The sequence below is a fragment of the Megachile rotundata genome, chromosome 5 (assembly GCF_050947335.1).
Source record: "Megachile rotundata isolate GNS110a chromosome 5, iyMegRotu1, whole genome shotgun sequence".
In the NCBI taxonomy this organism is placed as follows: Eukaryota; Metazoa; Arthropoda; class Insecta; order Hymenoptera; family Megachilidae; genus Megachile; species Megachile rotundata.
Genome location: NC_134987.1, coordinates 7,984,229 through 8,006,346, shown reverse-complemented (window position 1 = coordinate 8,006,346; position 22,118 = coordinate 7,984,229). Strand labels below are relative to the sequence as shown.

At 37.9% G+C, this 22,118-nt stretch overlaps 1 protein-coding gene and 1 long non-coding RNA gene across 3 annotated transcripts in view; one reads left to right on the top strand and one right to left on the bottom strand.

Annotated features, from left to right (window-relative positions):
• Positions 1–17,483, bottom strand: part of toy (paired box 6 protein twin of eyeless) — a 55,521-nt gene extending 38,038 nt beyond the window's left edge. For both annotated transcript variants that reach the window (XM_012290318.2, XM_076532102.1), the window contains exons 1-2: positions 16,864–17,483; positions 4,928–5,246 (exon numbers count right to left, since the gene is read on the bottom strand). In XM_012290318.2, coding sequence (XP_012145708.1) covers positions 4,928–4,940 — 13 coding nt within the window. In that variant the 5' untranslated portion in view covers positions 4,941–5,246; positions 16,864–17,483. The remainder of the gene's footprint in view (positions 1–4,927; positions 5,247–16,863) is intronic.
• Positions 17,484–17,665: 182 nt separating this feature from the next.
• On the top strand, positions 17,666–21,582 carry LOC143264536 (uncharacterized). Its single transcript, XR_013038279.1, has 2 exons — positions 17,666–18,100; positions 20,317–21,582. It is a non-coding gene; the product is annotated as an uncharacterized LOC143264536 (long non-coding RNA).
• Positions 21,583–22,118: the final 536 nt, after the last annotated feature.

The following is a 22,118-nucleotide window of genomic DNA, read 5'->3' as shown; positions in this document are numbered from 1 at the left end:
ACGGGATAAACCTGCTGACTTAACTATTTTAACCGACATTGTTGGACAGAAGGGTGCAGACTTCGAACAATCGTAGACATCTTTGTCTATTCAGAACTTGTTATTGAAAAATTATGTAGTAATTGTCATTTTGCTGTATAATAATTGTTTTGCAATTTTTGCGTATGTTATATGGCGATATATAAATCATATTATTTATTTTATGAATTATATTTTATGTACATATTTTTCACAGATGTCTTAGAGCCACTGATTAGCTCACCCTTTGAGTGCAGCAATTTTGCTCAGCCAGCGAATTTCGATGAAAATTTGCATCTCCACGTTTTCTGATCGCTAATTACAAATCTGGAATTAGATTTCAAAAATTCAAGCTCTGACCGAGGTTAGAACAAAATGGAATTTTCGCCGGTTTACTGTTTCCCTTCAAACTCGTTCGTTGCGAGGACAAGCCATCACGCGGGGCATCGAAATCCCAGAATATGAAACCTTGCTAGTTTTTGTAAAAAATATCGCAGTTTGAAATGTCTGCGCAATCTTTTTAACATCGTACATTGATACATTTTTATCCGAAATATTTGAATCGATGTACACTACCGTCCATATGTATCCGGATACAAGCGAAATATGCATTCGCGTTGCATGAAAGTTATTCAAGTATCTACAACAGTAACTAAAATCGATTTTTTTTTCTGCGAAGGTCAGAATACTGGAACGTTTTTCGATTAATAAATCTCGTTTGGAACTCATATCTCGATGGAAAAGAAGCTACAGACGAACTAAACTGAAACTGTCGAGTGCATTGCGTTACCTTCATTCTTATCTCCATTGAGTGAACCTAAACATCTATCAACAGTTTAAAAACACTTGAAACATATCGAAAAACCCTCTGAATACGTTCTGCACCATAGAAATGAAACACAGTAGAAATTAAAATTTTTTTTAGAATCGAAAGCGTTTCATTGGATTCACAAATTTAGGCTTTGTATTTCTGGACATGAATTTTACTTTCACACTCTCATTGTATAATTTGTACTTAAAAATTAATTCTATTATGTTATGACGCCTCAAAAAAGATAATAATAATTATTACAAATGATATGATAATCCTAAATACCTTTCGTACAAAGTTCAACTGTGTTTTATGTAACGAAATCAAGTGTCCGGATACTTATAGACGGTAGTGTTCATATAGGTTTAAACTTGAACTATCACACGAAACGTATATGAAAGAAATAATAAAACGTACACAAAAAAAGTAATAAAACGTACACGAAAGAAATATTAAAACATTGTATACGAAAGAAATAAACGGCGAAAATTCGTAAGGTAGAAAGAGAAGAAAATGCATGGAGGAAACGAAGGAATTTAGTAGCGTAACGATTTAGAGGGACGCAACGATAAACCGGCACAAAGGAGAGACAAATTGGCGGTGTAGGTGATCCCGCTTATTAAATCCAACGCCTGATCCAGGTCTGACCCGAAGCAATACACCCGATTGTGCCGAGTGTTGTATAGTTCGGGGTAGCACCGAATCGTCGGAGGCTTTTTCGGTAAAAGGCGCCACCCTTCGCCGTCGAGTCTTCGTTGAAGGGGCTGTTGGCTCGACAGAAGCCAAGGAAAGGCGTGTCGGGTTACAGGCTAACCCCGGGGGTAACCGCGAGCCCCACCTAAGCCCATAAGCGTACACGTATTTGCTCGCCCCTCGTATAACTCATTGCGAAGGTCACAAATTTAGCCGAAGGCTGCGGTGTGATCCGAACCACCTATGATCCTAGCGGAGCAGCACGCTAACGGAAAGGTAACAAGATGTAAATTGAGACGCGTTTAGAAAGGATACACTGTTACAGCCACGAATACTCCATCTTACCAACACCCTTATTGCACTTTTTCGACGTGCAAAGGTGTTACAATCTGTTCGGTAACCGTTCGGCTGCTCGATAGTGTTTGACGTATTGTGTTGAGTCATTACAAGTATGGAAACTTCTGTGGACTTGTGTAGTAAAATAACGTTGCTGGGGTTGGAATTTAAATTTTAAAATTTATTCAAAATATACCTCATGATGTTATCAATATTTTTTATATAATCTGATTGATTTGCAATTTTAGTCAACATGATCGATTTCAGAATATTATTTTGTCGAGGGTTGACAAGATTAGAATAAAAATACCACCCCCATATTACTTCCAACACAAGAAGTTTCCATCATAATTGCAACAAGAATTCAACAGAATTAAAAATTTGAAAAATTATTATCCTAAAAAATTGAAACGAAACAGTTTTGTATTAAACAAAATATGGAGGTCAGCTTCAGGTCAATTCACGGAACTTTCGTACCCTTTCCGTCCGATTTAGAGACAACTCGAAATCCATCCCGGGATAGGACGCATCGTCGGTTCTGAACATATCGATGAAAAAAAAATCCATGGGGCTCGGATTTCACGGCACACTGTCCACAAAGTTGACGTTAACGATTGGTGACAATACGAAAGGCGACCGACGATCGACCATATTGTAACGGCCTTCTATTAGCACAGTCGACGAGATATAAAAGCCGGATCGAGCAGATACGGTATCTGAATGACAGATAATCGGGCATCCTTCGGTGCCCGGAGCCTCACGATTAAAGATTCAATTCCATTTTGTCTTTCACGAACAACCTGTCCTCGAGAGGACAGTCTGCGAAAGATTTATTATCACCATTTGCTTTCGATCTTTTTTACATTATAACTGGTATGTTCTATAACTGGGTGTGAAGTGAATATTTGTTTTTTGGGATACACAAGAAATTGTATAGATTAGGTGGAAATAGGTGCGGGTGAAGAGGTAGAGGAATGTAGGGATTTGGAAGGGGTTGGAAGTATAGGAATGTTGGGGGTTTAGAAATATGGGTGAGTGCAGATTTAGGGATCTGGAGATTTGGGGTGTGAGAATTTGGAAATTTGGAGAGTGGGGGATGTTGAGACTTGGGGAGATAGTATGTTAATCTGAGGATTCCGAGATCTAGGAATTTGGGTATTTAGGAATTTGGGAATTTGAGGATTCGGGGATCTAGGAATTTGGGAATTTTGGAATTGGGGCATCTTGGAATTTGGGAATCGTGGAATTTGGGAATTTTGGAATTTGGGAATCGTGGAATTTGGAAATCTTGGAATTAGATGATCTTGGAATTTGGGAATCTTGGAATTAGAGGATCTTGGAATTGGGGGATCTTGGAGTTTGGGAATCTTGGAATTTATGAAGCTTGGAATTGGGGAATCTTGGAATTGGGGATCTTGGAGTTTGGGAATCTTGGAATTGGGGAATCTTGGAATTTGGGAATCTTGGAATTAGAGGATCTTGGAATTAGAGGATCTTGGAATTTGGGGATCTTGGAATTGGGGGATCTTGGAGTTTGGTTATCTTGAAATTGGGAAGTCTTAGAATTTGGGAATCTTGGAATTTGGAAATCTTGGAATTTGGGAATCTTGGAATTTGAAAATCTTGGAATTTAGGAATTTGGGAATCTATTACTTATCATAAATCTGCAACGCCGCCCCATAACCCTCATAACACCCCACATATTAAATTTACCTACTTCCAATAAAAATAAAACTCTCCTAACAAAGAAACGAGAGTAGAAAGAAATACAATAGCAACACGATAATAATAATTGTCGTTCGATAGCATACGAGTGTTTCTTTATGCGAATAAGGTAAAAGCGGATTAGATCGAGTTACTATTTCCACGAGTTAAATTTGTTTACACGACACGAGGCCTATATACGTGTCAACGGTACACGTGATAAAACGCCAAGGAAAAAAAAAACGATAAAACTGCTATGCTCGATACAACACAACGGCTGTACTCCTTTGAAACCGCTTCGTAAGCGATAAGTGAACTAGTACTAGAATAATCTATTCGCGAGAGTGGCGTTCGAACAAAAACCGGTCGATAGGATGTGCATATAAATCTTATACTGACACAAAAAACAGCGTAGCGAGATAAAAATAATCTACACACAGTGATTTCATGTTTTAATCTCTTTACAACGTAATAAATTAATAAAAAAAGTAATATTAAGAATTAATTGTTTGATTAGTAAAATCATTCACATTGGGAAACGTTTATGGTTCTTTAGGAAAAATGGCGGTGTAGGAGATGGGATACCAGTTACGTATAAATATTTATTTTGGGAGATTTCAAGGTTTTTTGAATAGGAAAATAGTTTGTATGAGTTAAATATGATTTTTAATTTTCGTGTACTGATAGTAGTGCTGACTCTAGTCATATTGCCAAACTCTAGTTGATTACCAAAAATTCCATATTTGTACATTCTTAGACTCAAATTCACAAATTACTATATTTTCAAGTTTGTGAATTCCAAAGTGACTACAGTTCCAAATTTTCAAATTGCCATATTACTACAAGTTCTCCAATTTTCACATTTTCAAATTTACACATTTCCCAACTTCTAAATCCTCAAATCTACACATTCCCCAATTTCCAGATTCCTACATTTCTACATTTCCAAACCTACACATTGTTCAATCTTCAAGTTCTCAAATTCCACATATCTTCATGTTCCTAAATTCCTAAATCCCCACACTCCCATACTTCCACGTTCTCAAATGCTTCAAAAATGTTCAAACCCCTAAATTTTTAAATATCCGTATCACAAGGAGACCTGAACCCAAAGAGTTCAAAATTTCCGTCCTAATCCCAGAACAACCTAGATCCACTCTTCATAAAGTACTTATACCCTATGATTTAACGATTGAACCTTACCAAGATTTTGCCCAACAGATATCTTTGTTTATACCATTTAATTGATCACTAATTGTCATAACTCATAACATGGATCTCGTACATTTACCTTCCACGTTACGGTTACAGCAAGGAGGATTAAGAAAGATGAGGGGCGAAGGTAAACAAACAAGTTCGACCAACCTTTATGTGGCATCTTCCAGAAGGGCGGTTCGGGGGTGGGCGAGCAAGGGTTGGCCACCCCCGCGCCCAACAGGGTTCTTGCCGCGTGCAGCGCCGCCGCCGCCGCCTCCCTGCTCCTCGCAGCCGCAGCACTTGGCGGGTAATCCGAAGCGCTGTCACTTCCGGCGATGCTGCCGCCGCCACCGCCGCCTCCGCAAGGACGAAGGTGCAGGTTCAGCCGACCGCCGCCGACCGTGCCACCGCTTCCACCGCCACCTCCTCCGCCGCCGCTGCCTCCGCCTCCGCCACCGCCGCCACCTCCGGCCACGCTAACACAGTGCTGAAAACCGAACAACGCGATCGACCGTTACCTCGCTTCCTTCCATTAATCGTCCGCAACAAATTCCGCTATATGTCTCCTTTCAAAATCCACCCACATACCGACTCTAATATCCAATTGCTGCCGATAGCCAACATTTTCTATGTAATTCGTAACGATTGTGTTAGTGACGTATCGATTTATACGCTGAGGAATCTATTTAGGGCTGGTGTCACTGACGAGCGGTAGATTTTGACAGGCGTTAATGAATAAGGCTTGAAAATAGTTATCGATTTGGAGAACGTTTGATGGAATTGACAGTCGCAAAGTCTTTGTGAAGATAATATGTGAAGATGAATACGCTTGTATACTCTTTATGAATGTGATCAAAATGGCTGATGATCAGTTATGAAAAACGGTCGAGGCTTTCGAGACATATAGAGTCTGACAGTACTTCTTAAAAAAATTATATTTCAAAATAACATTTATGTTAGTAGCATAGTATGTTAATTTGAAGCTGGAGGTTTAATAAACTTGTCGATTACTAAATTTGTATAAATATGTCTTATAGAAAATGGCGGTTACAGCAAACAATGATGTACTTGGAAACATATAAAAGTTGACATGATTTTGATAACATAAAATCTTCACAAAACTACACTTATGATATATCAATTTAAAGTTCAAGATTCCAAGAAAGTGCCTATGCAAGCTCTTTGTGAATATTTTCAATACAAAATTAAATTCTGAAAGTGAACCAACTATATTTCGTTTCTTAATAATTCTTATAACAATTTTTGTCTACTTATTATTTGTATATATATTAATTTTCAAAAAAGGAATAATGATTGTATCTATGCTTCTAATTGAAACAAATCCTCGAGTAAATGAGAAAATTTGAAATAATCGAGGTCGTATCATTTACTAAAGGAGTTCACTAGGAAAGATCTTTCACTCTGGTTAATTAGCTTACTAGCAAGTTGCCGGTAGATCAGCACAATAAGGTAATATTATGCATGAAGCGCTGTCAACGATGAGAGCCATAGAGCATAAGGAAATTATGATTGCAACGCAATCACAATGCAATACATTACAACATAACAATGACAGCAGCAAGTCACAAGGACGCAAGGCTAATGCATAAGATTTACAAGCGAAAGCTTGCTTAGTTCCACGGCAACGGCTGGGGTGTTTATTCATGCCAAACGAACCACGTGCTTTTGCTTCCGTTTCAAAGCGAATACATTGCTTCTCTTATATGTGTCTTCTATCACACACAAAACGTGTTGTTCACTTTTATCGCTTATATTATCCACATTATATTCGCCACCAAATTTCTTTCGGATTTTTATGAAGGATGCTTTATAGTTAACAAATTTCGGGACTTTTGGAATACTTCTAATTTTACAAATCGGGTTTCCATCGCGGAATTTGCACGCGTCCCCAAATTTCCAGGTTTTCAAATTCCTAAATTTCCAAATTTCTACTTTTGCGAATTTTCAAAATTCCAAGTTCCAAATTTTCAAATCTTCGAATATCCGAATTTTCAAGCGCTCATAAGTTCCTACAATTTCAACTTCTCAAGATCCCGAGTTCCCAAATCTTCGAATTCCTAAGTTTCCAAATTTCTAAATTTCCGAATTTTCAAGCGCCCCTAAGTTCCCAAAACTCCAACTTCTCAAGATTCCAAATTCCCAACTTATCGAATTCCCAAACTTCCAAATTTCTAGATTTCCAAATCCCCAAATTTCCGAATTTTCGAGCGCCCCTAAATCCCCAAATTTTCGAATTTTCAAACGCCCTAAGTTCACAAAATTCCAACTTCTCAAGATCTCAAATTCCCAACTTATCGAATTCCCAAACTTCCAAATTTCTAAATTTCCAAATCCCCAAATTTTCGAATTTTCAAGCGCCCCAATATCCCCAAATTTTCAAATTTTCAAGCGCCCCTAAATTCCCAAAATTCCAACTTTTCAAATTACCAAATTCCCAACTTATCGAATTCCTACACTTCCAAATTTCTAAATTTCCGAATTCTCAAATTTTCGAATTTTCAAGCGCCTCTAAATTCCCAAAATTCCAACTTCTCAAATTCCTAAATTTCCAACTTATCGAATTCCTACACTTTCAAATTTCTAAATTTCCAAATCCCCAAATTTCCGAATTTTCAAGCGCCCCTAAATCCCCAAATTTTCAAATTTTCAAGCGCCCCTAAATTCCCAAAATTCCAACTTCTCAAATTCCTAAATTCCCAAATTTCCAACTTATCGATTTCCTACACTTCCAAATTTTTAAATTTCCAAATCCCAAAATTTGCGAATTTTCCAACACCTCTATCCACACCCTGATATTCTCAACGTAACGCAAATTGACAGAATTTGTTTCGAGTATTTAAGAAGGGTGCACGCTTACTTAATTTCGGCTTGAAGTTTTCACCCGGCAAGACGTTGAGACGCGAGAATTTCGCGATGAATTAAAGGCGGATGGAAAATATTACGTTCGAGTAATTTTTCTCCCCCGAGACTTGATTTCAAACGAGCTTTCGTAATTTACCGCTCGGAAGGGATTACAGAAGAAGCATTCTACGAACTATACACAAGCTCTTAACGCTCTGAACAGTCTGATCATTAAGAATGTTCAGTTAGAATGCAAACGCGAGCGTGTCGACACCGCGGATGAAAAGCTAAAATAATTTCTTTAGCGTTACGACGCTTCATGGAAGAACAATGGTGGTTGTTAGTCGAACGAAAGATTATGGTTGTTACAAAATGCTTATACGATTTCGTACTTTCTCGTTGCTAGGTGCTTGCATTAATTAATTAGAAATATTGCGTATCATTAATTTATAGGTTATGTTTGTAATCTGTTATATGCAATATAAGATGCAAGGTTATATGCAGATTATAAATTTTACAATGTTTTAGAGAGTTTTGAAAGATGAAGATGTACGTGTTCAGAATTATGACAATCTTTTCGTACAACTAAACAAAAATTTATGTAATTAATTCGGGATTGATCATTCTAATTATAATTAGTCGTTGAAGTAAATTTAGAACACGTCAGATCATCCTTCATGAAATAGCAAGTATATTTAGCAGATGAGAGTAAAAATAAAACGTGAAAAGGTTTGCTGTAACAATTTTGTTACATGGTTCTGGCATTTAAAATATAATGGGTCAACATAAATATTGATACAGATTGTTTTTCAGTGATCATTTTATTAAACGCTAAAACAGTGGTCATTGTGTTTACTTTCCAAGCGAAAATGGAGTGGAATTTGTAAAATGTATGACTTTGCAAAAATTTTAGACCTAAATGCTAGATGTATATTAATAAAATTCAAAAGGTAAAAAATAAGGAAATTTCCAATGAGGTTAAGGGAAGTATGTGTAAAATCGAGCACCATATTGGTGACATGACAGTCAAATAAATTTACATGAAAGGTTAAATAATTGTATAAAAGCAAAGTATCAAAATCAGGAATAAATAACTGTCCAATAGTCAATACAAAAAATTGCAAAAAATGTCATGTCTCGTAAAATTGTCATAACTTTAATTTTTAATTCTTCGAGATATAAATTCTGAAGGGTGACAACGTTCGACAGGAAGCGCAAAGAAAACGAAATTAATAATTGCAACATACGAAATACAAAAGAAAAACAGTGTCGGATATCTGGTTGTCCGACGGGTTGGCGCGTAAAGGCAGATCAATGTTTCCGCGTAAAACGTCGAAAACCGCCTGTGTCAAAATGACTCTCGATATTGTTGCAACCGATTTCATAAGCCGACGGTAAATCATGGAAACTCGATTGATTTCTGTACTTCTGCACGCTCTTTCGCGCGCCCTTCCACGCGTACAAACGGCGGCCGCTTCAAAGAACATAATTCAGGGGATTATATCGCGTGCGAAACGGGGCAAATATTGGCATCGTCGAAACTGGTTCGCCAAAAGCAAATTTCAAAATACAGCCAGAAAATAAATAACACTGCGGCGGGAATAATAAACATAGCCGTGTCGACGGTAAATTATTCCATTTTTCCGTGCTTGATTATACGCCCCCGTATAAATTTATCGCTCGTTCGCCGATATGCCTCTCTATTCCAAATTATGTTCGGTGATGCCGAACGAAAATCAAACTTTTTTTCCTTCGATTGCTATTTTCACCCATTTTTATTTCCATCTTTGTTGGCGAAATTATTTAAAAAATTCTTACGGAGGGTGTTTAAAGAAAAATTTGCTTCTTTAACTTCTTTTGGTGTTTTAATATTTGTCATTTGAAAAGTAAATAAGTATGAATATAACTATAGTTTATAATCTGTCTACATGTAGGCCCTTCTTAATATCATCCCTTATAATCATCCCTCTTCAACTTTTCAGTTAGGCTAGTTTATAACTACTGTTAATGTGATTCCTTTTCTGCTTTCTTCTGTTGCTCTAAAATTCAGTAATTGATATGTACTAAGTTCATTTCAAAAATATAGCAAAATCGATCTATACAATTTTAAGGACAAACGCGGAAAGCAGACGATAATTATGATTAACAGTGCAATTCCACGAAAAACTCTTTATGTTCGAGTAATCTCGATACTCATAATCCATACACGTTTCAAATAAAATTTTCAATATTAATATACATCTCAATTTAAAACCACCCCCAAGGTCCACCTCCGTAATATTGCATTCGTCACGAAGTAATTTAAAATTTCATCTCTGTAATATTACATTCGAAGTGACATTTTTTGTATCACATATCTGTATAGAAATGAACGTGATCAGCAATCATTTCAAATTTAACCATCTCGTCAGGTATTCACAAATTAAAAAGGTATTCAGCAATTAAGCAAAATATGCATTCAAAAATTAAGTAAAAAAGGTATTCAAAAATTAAGTAAAAAAGGTATTCAAAAATTAAGTAAAATATGTGCTGACAAATTATCGATAATTTTCTGAAATATCCAACATATCGACCCACATTCGAAACATCGATCAGGAGATCATTTTCTGCCATCGATGGTAAGAAGCGTTTACCTATCGACCATGTAATTCAATTCTTGTAGCCATGATACTTTGTGGTCAGGAGTGATGTTCACACCGGCAGTCATATGGTGTTTAGCGATCGAGATACCATTGAAGGCGAGTTTACGGCGACGCTCACCTACGCGCATTCCAGCGTCGTTTTCGTTCATCACGGTTAATCACGCGGCAGTTACGACGAGTGTTAATTATCATTCGGTTCGCTTCGTAGATCGTTAGCTCCTTTCATTCTCGTAGAAGCATCTCGACGAGGAGGGTCACTGAATTCCTATAGACGATCGGTCTCGATCAGAATGTGCAAGTTGTATCCCTGTCGACCGATTATACGTTGCTACCCTAACGATCACGCGACCGTATTGTGATGTCGTATAAAAACTTCAGGCCATTTACCTCGCGAGTAGCTCAGAAACGTGATTATTGCGGTGGAGAATGAATGGAATGCTATGACGATATCAGTAGTTGACATTATATTCACATTGCCTCTTATAGCTGCCATATTCTTTTAGGAACATGGTCTGGTTATTTTTATACAAATTATTAATTATTCTAATATGGATAAGTTTGTGGAGCACAAAATATTTCACTCTTCAAACTGTACACGTAATCGACAATTTTTCAGAAATTAATAGCCTTACTATATTTTATATGTATGCTTCTACACTCATATTACATATATGAGTTATTATTATTACAACAAAATAACTCCAGCAAATTAAATCTACGTCCTAACTTCTCTACTAATATAAACTACTACTAAAGAAAACACCTAAAAAAATTTTCTACGTCCACCATAATGTACAATCCCTCATCAAATATTTAAATCTTTCTCCGACAAAAATTCCAAGATAACTTAAGCTACCAAGACAGCTTTTTGCTATTACAATTAACTTTGTTACGAAATGAAATTTCTTAGGTAAACAATGAAACAGGAAAATCGATGAATGGATTAATATATCACAGAGGTCAGCCTCAATTTCGGAGCACAATACCCGAAGAAAATCAATCGACACCAATATAAATGCATTATACGGCGAGACGAGTTCTGCGGAACACAGGAAAGTTTAAACTCTCGTAGAAATTAAACAAGACCGTGCAAAGTTTACCAATTACTCAGCTTCTTCGTTCTCCGGTGCCGACGCGTGCTTAGAAGAAGCCATGGCACATTAACCCTTTGAGCACTGAGTTTTCGTACTGCTAACCGACCATCTGGAGTGACTTTGCTTCCCTATATTTGCGCTCCCCTTTTTTACATCGGATTACAAGTAATTTCGTTTGCTGTTTTGAGAAAATACGGAATTTTTCCCTCACCTGGAATTTCATGAAGTGGTAGATTTTTTTTATGGAACAGGACGTTTAGGTATATTGTTTGTAGTAATATTTTTTGAGGATATAATATTAATTTTGTGGGTGATTCTGTAATTGTATTAGAAGAAATGTATACTTTGTAAGATTAGACCTAAGAAAAATTTAAACCTAGAGAAAATCTGGATCAAACTAAAATGTAAATTTAAATATGTATCCAGGGAAAATTTAGACCTTGAAAAGATATACACCTGAGAAAGTTCTACATCTAGAGAAAATACACCTACACAAAATTGACGTCTACCGAAAATTTAGACATAGAAAAAATTAATGTTTGTGAAGAATTTAAACCCCCAACAAAATTGATGTATACGAAAAATTTAGACCCAAGGAAAATTTAACTAAGCAAAAATCTACCCTTAACAAAAAATAAACCTCTAAAAGTTTGAACCTATAAATCTATGGATATCTAGAAATGTCAGAACAACGTTATCATAAAAAATTTGACGAAACTACCATTCGAAGTAGAAATTTCTTGAAAGCAAAAAACGTGCACGTACGTTTGTATCACGGCAAGCTGGTTAATGAAACACGTAAATGTACGCTCCCACTGTTCAAAGGGTTAAATTACTTAATTTCGCCGACTGCGCGAGATACGTATGTTCCATGAGGAAAAAAAAGCGGAAAAAATTATGTGACGACGTTCTCGTTCTTGGTTAGACCGAAAAACACAGTTTCAAAGCGACGGAGGGGTTGGCCCATGCGTTAACGACATCCTTGACGCTCGATTTGCAATCAGAGACGCGGAAGCACTTTTCCTCTTAATGAAAACGCTTTCGTGGAAAATCTTGCGATTTCGCGGCCTCATTAACGAACATCGTTAAACAACTTGTGAATTTTTCTGCGTTAACCTAATGCCTGACAACTTTCCATCGACTACGTTAAATACAAACTTTGTCTATTAATTGGGGGTACTTGTTACAATTCATTGCAACAAGTTTTGTTAATTTTTAAAATCAAATTTTCGTCAAGTTTTGAAATTTCTAAGAAGTATATTTGTGAAAATTTTTAGAAGTTTTGTCGAAGTTTGACGCAAGTAGAAACAGACGTGTGTCAGACACGAGGATAATTGTTCATAATTTCAGATTTGAATATTAATGTACGAATTTATGTTATTAACGTTGTTCACAGTTTTCTGTACAGAAGAAGTCTATAGTAAGAGATTACTGCTCTTGTTTGCAGACTTAGATATTCCTCAATAATTAACTACGGATGTTCGTAACAGTCAACGTAATCTTCATTAATTAATCATCAAACACCGTTTACGAACTTAAATTGCAGGAAAACAGCTCTTGTGCAATAATTTAGCACAAGATAAGTCATAATGGTTTACAGCGAATAGGTGAGAAAAAGTAGTTTGAATCGAACACGGAAATCTCATACTTCGAAATTACACGTATGCATAAAGGGTTGTAAATTACACACGTACAAGATTTTTCAAGCAGGATACGTCCCATATAGTGAACACCTTTGAGATGACACGTCGTCACACGATGTAAAAACACGACGGAAAACACATTTGTAATGCTAATGAAAATGATCTTTAATCGAAGCTCACGCAACAACATGTTACTTAGTTTTTGATATTTTCTCATTAAGGAGAATCTTGATCTAAGTACTTTATTAACACCGGCACTGTTTTCAAACACGATACTCATTCTAAAAATTCAGCAATTAATTGCTGATGGTTTCAATTTAGAAATTGTCGTATTTAATTTTAGATAATCTACAATTAATTGCTGTATGTGTTACTCATGGTTTTAGTTTAGAAATCTTCATACTTTCAAATTTTCAAATTTAGAAATTTAGAATACTGAGGTTGTAGGGTTTGGAAGTATGACAAATTTGGGATTTAGGGATTTGGAAGTTTCGGAACTCTGGAACTTCTGAGGTACTATAATTTTGGAGATTTTTAAACTTGAAAAGTTGGAGTTTTGGAAACAGGGAAGTTGAAGATACTTGAAGGTTTTGGAACTTTGGAATTCTGCAGATATAGAAATTTTTTAATTTGGGAAATTATAGATTTGGTGATCTTAGAGTTAAAAAATGTAGAGCTTTGGATCTTGTCAATTTATAAATTTATGGATGATCTTGTCAATTTAGAAATTTAAAAATGATAGAATTTGAAAATCTGAGTTTACAGTACGCATTTGCAAATTTGTGAATAAACCCCTAAAATCGAGAAGAAATTCCCAGCATCCCAGAATAAACCAATTTCGATAAACATTGTGCTCACACGATCGATACTAAAAGTTAGGTGGTGAAGTTGCATCACCCGCTATCATGTAGCCAATTAGTTGGAATAACCGAGGTCCTACCGTATTTTCTAAAGCCCCGAAAAGGAAGAAACTCGGAGCACGATTTCGGGCCGTGACTTTGTTGAGACTTCCCGTACGCGTCCGAACCGATGAAATCGTGCCTAATTCGTCACGCGTCATTCAGTCGGACGCGCGTGATATATTGCCTTCCCTCCGCCCGACCATTAATTCGTTTAAATCGGCCGCTTCTTTTTTTCGTCGTCGCGCGAAATCCTGGGCCGCGATTCATCGCGGAGAGGTGAACGGAATTAGTAAATAATTTGTGACCGGTGAATCTTTCTGCGAGAAAGGCCGGTTGGTTGTCTCTTCACCCTCGAGCGCTTCAAGTACAACAAAGGGCTTTCCATGAAATCTCCGAGGTACGCGAAAGCTTTCTTTGTCGAGCACTCGAGAGCAACGAGGGGACATCTGTTATTTTCCGAGATTGTATCACTTTCAATGAGCGCGCGCGATGCTTCTTTCTTTCCTCCTCCGGTTTTTTTTTCGGATTCGTGTAAAAATAATAAAGGCGGACAGGTGTGTTCTGCCGTGTCTGCGCCATTGTTGGCCCGGCCGATTCCTAATTCGTGCGGCGAATGGTATAAATTATTCATAAAGGGGAAAATTTTGTTTTATTCCCCCGTTCGAAATAATACGCGTGGTTCCGAAAGTTTGAAAGTATAATGAGATGAAAATACCGCCGACGGAAAGCTCGATCAGCGCGAAACGACGGGCCACACGGGAAACGGGTTTTAACGTTCCAAAAGTTACTTAACTATGCGTTGTTCTTTCAAATATGGCGGGCCGAACCGGGAAAATCGCGCCTAGATCATCGACCAATATTCGCGCGAACGTTAATTTGAATTTTATTAATCCCACTGGCAACTTGGTAATTCGCAAATCTTTATACATAGATATGATTCTTCAAATCTTAATTATCTCTAATACTTCCAATTATAATTCACTGAAAATTTAGCAAACGTACCTATAACTTTTGAATGAGAATCAAAGCACTTTTAACATTGGCAGCAAAATTTAATTACACCCTTTTGTGACATTTTAAAAATCTGAAACTGTTATCTAGTATTAAAATTTTTATTTTCATTTCACGGAATAAAAATTATAAGAACTGCAATAAGAGACTATTCGAATATATATTTTATTTGATCAGTATTTTGAATTAATTTTAACTCATGTAACTTCGGTACTTTAACTCGTTAATTTGTATTATGTTAAGTATTTTGTAAAATGATGTATGCGAATATTTTAACCAGTTCGGTATCAAATGTTTCGAATAAAAAATGTAACCTGATCTCGATCTGAATTTTATAATCCAATTTCATCTTCAACGAATTACCGTAAATAACCCTCGTTTCCTCTACCGTTTACAAAGTAATTGGGATTCTCGACAGATTTCGTCGGTAAATAACAAAGCGTTGTAGCAGCGTTATTTAATCACGCCCCTCCACAAAATAAATCCGATGCAATTCACTTTCAGTTGACAGCTTTTACTCTTGATCACAATGAACCACTATAGCGTTAACAGCACTATTGTGGCGAACGCAATTTACGTCTATTTCGGTTTATTACGATTTTACACGATTACACGTCCGCGAATTTTACCGAAAAAAATATTTCCACTATTTCAAAAATATCAGGGAATGCACTGAATTCATTGATAGCAACCATATCAAATTTTTATTCCGAAAAATTTTGTTAGATTCATAAAAATTACCATAGTTGAGACGGACAGTTATTTTTAGTTACCTCAATATGGAATTCTCTGATTATAAATATTGGTGACTGTTCTGTAATAGTCGTAAATGATCCGTCGGTAACCGGAGCAATTTCAGAACGTTAATTCTACGTACTCAGATACACAGTAGTAGTTTATAATTTGACAAGATAAAATGATAAGAAACCGTATAATTCGATGGAGATGCAGCTTTATGTGATAATATTTGTGCAAGTGCGAAACCTTATGACAGAACTACCCCGCCGGCATCGGTCACGCGGCAAACCTCAAATCCTATTTTTCGCGGCAATTTTTATACTCAATTAACGCTTGAAATTCCACAACGAGATAAGACGAGTAATTTAGAAAATTCTCATTATTATACATCGACTCTTACTCTCAGAATGTAATTTCCGAATATAAGAACGTTTCAAAACTTTGACAATTTACGTAACCATACTTTAGAAATTTTACATTTAACTTTTTACACCAGCCATTTTATGTTTGTTCTCTAAATAGTTTAACAGTTCATAGTTTTAGTGTACTACTATTTTAATGTGTGCAGTGTCAAATGAATGCATTCCAAATAATTTTTCCTTGCATTTCATTAAATTTATTAAGATAAATATTTTGTGAGCTTTTACAAGCGATGACGGTAGAATATAATTATGCGCAAAATTTTTTTGTTTACAAAATTTCTTCCGAGGAAAATCAAGTAATATTGCTATTTTGCAATGCATCGTGAACTTGTAATTACAGAAGTATACTGATAATGAAATGTATCGGAAAACAAGAGTTTCTGTCTGAGTAAATACAAAATATAAAAATTCCATAGAATATTATTTTGTGCAGTAGATTTGAAACGAAGGGTTGAAACAAATAAAAAGTTTGAAGCAACACTAACAGAAGACCCAATGAACGTAATCTTAATTTAGCAGTTTTTGAACATTCGTAAACCTCAAACCCAACACCTGACATATTAAATTCTGAAATTTACGTACACCGTAAAAGTCCTCAAACACAATTATCTGCTATCAACAAAAAGTCATCAATAAAATACGACTTGAAGGCATAAAAATACTCGAGAACCACCAACATCGTCCGAGTTATCTCTGAAAGATATAACGAATCTCATCGTCGGCAAACTTTGTTCCCACGATTGACACTTCGTTGATCGATCGACGAAATAGCAAAAAGTAATAAACATACCGTGTCGAGAATGGCCGTGGTCAGGCCGGATCCGGTCACCAGCTAAAAGCACAATCCGCAGCTACGTGTCTCCGCGGCAAGTTCACAGCACTTTTGAAACGTGGCTCGACCGGCGATGTTTAACGAGCGGCCGGTGTTTCGCCACGGCTCCGAAAAGCAAAACGGATCGAGATGCTCGCACTGATCACTGAGAACGCACAGTGTTTAATCGCGGTGGTCGCAAACGGGAATCCAGCACAGGTGAGAGCGTCGGCGAAGGTGGCTCTGAACGCGTAGGGCACCTCTCGGTAAATCGGCACCAGTTAACGATTCGCTCCGTTCACAAGATTATCTGGCGGAGCTCGAAGAAACGACGCCGTCGAGCGGGATGCCGTTTCTCCTGACCATCGACAGAGCAAAGCACGGTTATTCGTTCGGGGATGTCCGGTCGGCTGTTATTATCAATGGTGCGTGGTGTCGCGGGCCAAGCTGACCAAGGGAAAAACCGGGAGAGGACAATTCGAACGTGATCGTCGGTGAAGAGGAAAAGAAACACGTGCAACTCGAAAACAGGGGTGCAGTGACGCGTCACTGCTGCGGTGCGCGGCGCCCGATTGACCACCAGAGTCTGCCTTCCTTCATGCGAAGATCCCTGCCGCACGATTTCGGCACCCCCACCCCTTGCTGCCTACGTTCTCTCGTACAATCTCTCCCTCTATCGGTTTTCTTTCTCGCCCCTTCTCTCTCTCTCGCTCTCTCTTTCTCCCTTTTTCTCTCCCTCCGTTTAGCCAGCTCGGGGATAGCCTGTCGAGGTTGCCTTGCCTCCGGGCAAAGTCGCCGAAGCTGAGGTGGCTCGAGAACGCCGAGCGTCCCGTTTCGCGTACGCTGCGTCTGGGTGGAGCCAAACGGCACCCCGACGGGGACGCCTCGCTTTGCTGTACACCGAACATGCGAGAAAGGTGGGGAGGAAATCCGTGAGAGGAGAAGAGCGTCGGTTTTCAGAGCCGGCGTTTCGCGCCGTCGAGCGATGCGACGCTCAAAATGGGCGGCGCTTATGGAAGGCGGCACCCTTTGTCGTTGGACCGCACTGTAGGACGCCATTGTCTTGGCGGCGCGGCACCGTGGCGGCGCAGCCGACGCACGCCGACGCCCGGCGTCGCGACGCCACTCTCGCACGCAACGCCGTCGCGGCCGTCGTCATCCGACTGCCTCTTTTCTCTCTGCCTTCGACTCGACGCTCGAACTTCTGCGCCAAGAGGTAAGTCGACGATCTCTGCGTATGGGCGTGTGTGTTTGTGGCTGCGTGCGTGTGTCGTGTCAGTGCGCGCGATAGTGTGTGCAAGAGATTTTTGCATGGAACGTGTGTCGCGTTTCGCCTCTTTATCACGCTCCCTTTTTCTACCCTTGCTTCTTGCCCTGTCCCTTTTCTATCGGCCTTCGAACCACCCCTCGTTGTTTTCTACGCGTTCCTGCCTTGTCTTCGGTGCTGCACATGGACGACATCGGGATTCTGTTACGCGACCTCTTCGGACCATCTATGATCTCGATGTCAGGCTGGAAAATGTTCGACGTGCGCGATGAATATTGCTTCAGGCTGTCACTTAATGCCGCTTAAACGGATACATATTCGTATTTTTACTGTACATCGAGGGTGACACTCCAAGACAATTTTCTCTACTAGTCTACGAGTCGTTTTGTCAAGTTGTAATTTTAAGAAAAATACTTTTGACTCTTATCTTGGAATTCCTAATGAATTTTCAGTAATGGGATGTAACATAAATAGTTTGAACGTGACAGTTGATTGAAGTCATTGGAGCCACACTCCCAGTGTGTCGTATGAGATTCTTAGTGTACACAGCATACTCAGGTGTTGTTAATTAGGCAACTTTATTCTTTATACTCAACAGGGTTGCAAAATTCTTACTCGTGGAATGAAGTGTATGTGCAACGAGTTGAGTCATGGGTCTTGTAATTATTGTCACTTTTAAGATCGTCAATATTTCTGAGCAGTACAAGGCAATACAATACGATGCACACAGTTGATTACAATTTGAGCAATTAATTATTAAAATTGCACTTGGGATTTTAGACAAATCCAGCCTGGCAGTAAACGTGTTAATCGATAAGAACTCAAAGTTGAACTTATTCCTGAATTTGTACTTTAAAATCAGAGGAGCGTCACCGCGAGATGAAACATGGATGAAGAATCAACCCTTTAACTGATCAAAAAGATAAATAAACATATAATTAACAGGATACATTCACCATAAAGAAGTAATACTTTTGTCCACTTTACTCAAGAATTCAATACAGACAATAAATTATTTTTTATTATTCCTCCCTTTGAATAAGAGAGGATTTCAAGAAGTGCACTCATAATTGTTCTAATTCCTCCGGGAACGAACGTATCGCGAAGACAATGTTTTGTATCGTTACACGAAACAGGTGGCTCCAATTATGTTCCAATTACCTGTGCATTTAATTCCCGTTTGAAGCTGTTGCCAAAGCGCCAATTGAGGAGCACGCGTTTCCCCAGAAAACAGGGGGAAAAAAGAAGCATTTTACCGACGTCGGTCGGTAATTCACGGAGCATCGATACACGGCCATAATAATGGATCTCGACAAACTGTCACGCGCGTTATTTCGGCTATAAATTTTCCTGCGATTGTTCCTTTCATTCTGCGAGACTCGCGACGCGAAAAAAAACCCGACTCCACGGTTGTTAATTATTTTAGAGCGCGGAATACACGTACGCGGCCCGATTTTTCTGCCGATTGTTACCTTTTAACGTTCACGCTTTATTCAACGACGACGAAACCCGACCGTATAGCCGATTTAATATTAATTGCCGTTTGTAACGAACAATCTCCATTTTTTTTCTTCGTTTGCCTGTTGATCGAATATTCGTAATTGTACGCTTACCGACGGCGACTTGACTTTTACATTGAGGAATTAAAATGTTCTTTATCCGACAAATTCGTGAATCATTACTTGTCAATTATTGATGCATTAAATTACGTTGATTACAGTGTCGATTACTGATACAGATGTTTAACTGATATTATACTTTGCTACCACTTCTCTTGTTCTTTTAATTTAATTCTAATTTTTATCTTCTTTCTATGTACAATATGAGTTTGTTAATATAACAACAGGTGAGACAGAAATGGTTAAAACAATGGTACCAAATAAATGTATGAAACATCACAAAAATATTAAACATAAATAAGTGCATTGAATATTAATATTAGATAAAAATATTATAAAAAGCAGCGGTATCTTGTTCCTGTTAAGATTATAAATTATTCTTAGTATACGAGGAAGATCGTAAGTGTGCTATTTAAAAAGGTAGGGAAGAAAATTCCAGAAAAGGGTGTATCGCATAATTTCCAGACAAACGGCAGAGCAGTATATTCGCGAGAAGCAGTTACCACTTCGTTGGTATTTACACCCCCTTTTTTTCCCCTTAAACAGCGTGACGCGGCTACGGCGTCGCGACGTCCTGTTCTTTTTTCCTTCAAACGGCGTAGTTTAGTTAAAAAGCCAGCAACCTGCGCACGGCTGGTTTCGCTACACGTGAATGGTCACACGACACCCGAACTTCCCGAGGGAAGAACATCGAAGACTCACCGCCAAGGACGACCGATCTCGCTACCGACATCGCTAAATACGTGTACTCGACCGAGTGTGCAATTAATCAACGATCCGTGGGTAATTGGTGGCGGGGTACGAGAATCGATCAGCTCGGAGCATCGACGTGTGCTACGGGCCATTCAACGAAAGTTCCGTCATATCAGCATATCCGGCGAAAGCTGGATTTTCGAGGTTTCTGGAAGATGAGCTACTTCCAAACCTTTGGTGACTCGAAAATTTGGCGTCACATTTTGCGTTCTTTGATCGAGTTGTATATCGTTTGCGTTCGGTAAATAGGGTTGTTATTTAGGAACGTTTGGGACTTCTCAAGTTTAGAAGTTTTCACGTCTTCAAATTTTTAGATATATTATAAAGTATGAACATCGAATTCATAAATTTTAAAATTTTAACTTTCATATTTTTTAATGAAAAACTCAAAGATTTTTAAATTCACAAATTGTGAAATGTACAACTCTATAAACCTATAAATCTACATATGTGAATATCTACATATCTAAAAATTTACAAATGCACTTTTCCAATAGAGAGATAATTGATTTATCTGGATTTATGTTGACTGTTATGGTTATCGAAATGCTAGATTGCCTCCGGGCTATAAAATGAAGTTTGCTTTACAAATAAGGGTTGTCGCCCACTTAACAGCGACAGCATTCAAACAGTAACCGTGACATATGCTATTAATCTACATGAGTATTGATGTTATACATAATGTTATCATACTTGTAATATTATCGATTATATCTAAAATAATATGTAATAGAATGTATTGAAATTCTGATCTGTTGTAAGCGATAATTCGCACTCTTATCTCATTTATTTAATAAAAAAAAAATATAAAAAATTGTTCAAAAACGAAAATGTACAATGTAACAGTACCCGAATACCAATTATGAATCAAATCACAGAGAATAAATGAAAATATTCACAAATATTTATTAACATCTACTGTTTATATCAGCGTATTATTATTGTGAAATACCCTATAATAATCCAGTTATGATACAACCAATGTAAAAATCGCTAATGACCCGCAAGTCTGCGATTCCGAATAAAATGAATAAAGATACCTCCACATTTGAAAAAGTACTCCTGAGTCACGTTTATATAATTATTTCTACCCTGAATATAAGAGACGAATGAAAAACTTCACTTTGCTTCACACAATTTTCCTCGTAAATCTTTGACGCGAGTTTATGCGAACGGGAACATTTTCAAGCAAGTAAAATGTTTCGTCTGGAGTTCGCTTTTGACGGAAGCTTTTAAGGGACGGAAAATCTGAAAGAAAACGAGGGAAAGAAGGAAAAGTGAAAGAGATAGTCGGACGATTACCAGAAAACCAGATTATAGTAGAACGGGCGGGTGAGTACCGGATAGATATACCTGTGTAATTATGTGCCGACGTTTGAGTGACACTTCTCATTTATTTCGGTCGTTGATCCCACAACTGAGCGCCCACTTTACGATGTAGCTCTCTATTAAAAGTCAAACGTAACCAGATCTTGAGATCAGTCGAACTTACGTGCTGTTCGTAAAACTTGCAAATTAACTGCTGTTTGAGATCCTTTTACCTACGAGTACCAACAAATTTCGCGAGAGAGTACCTAATTCATTACGGGGATTCA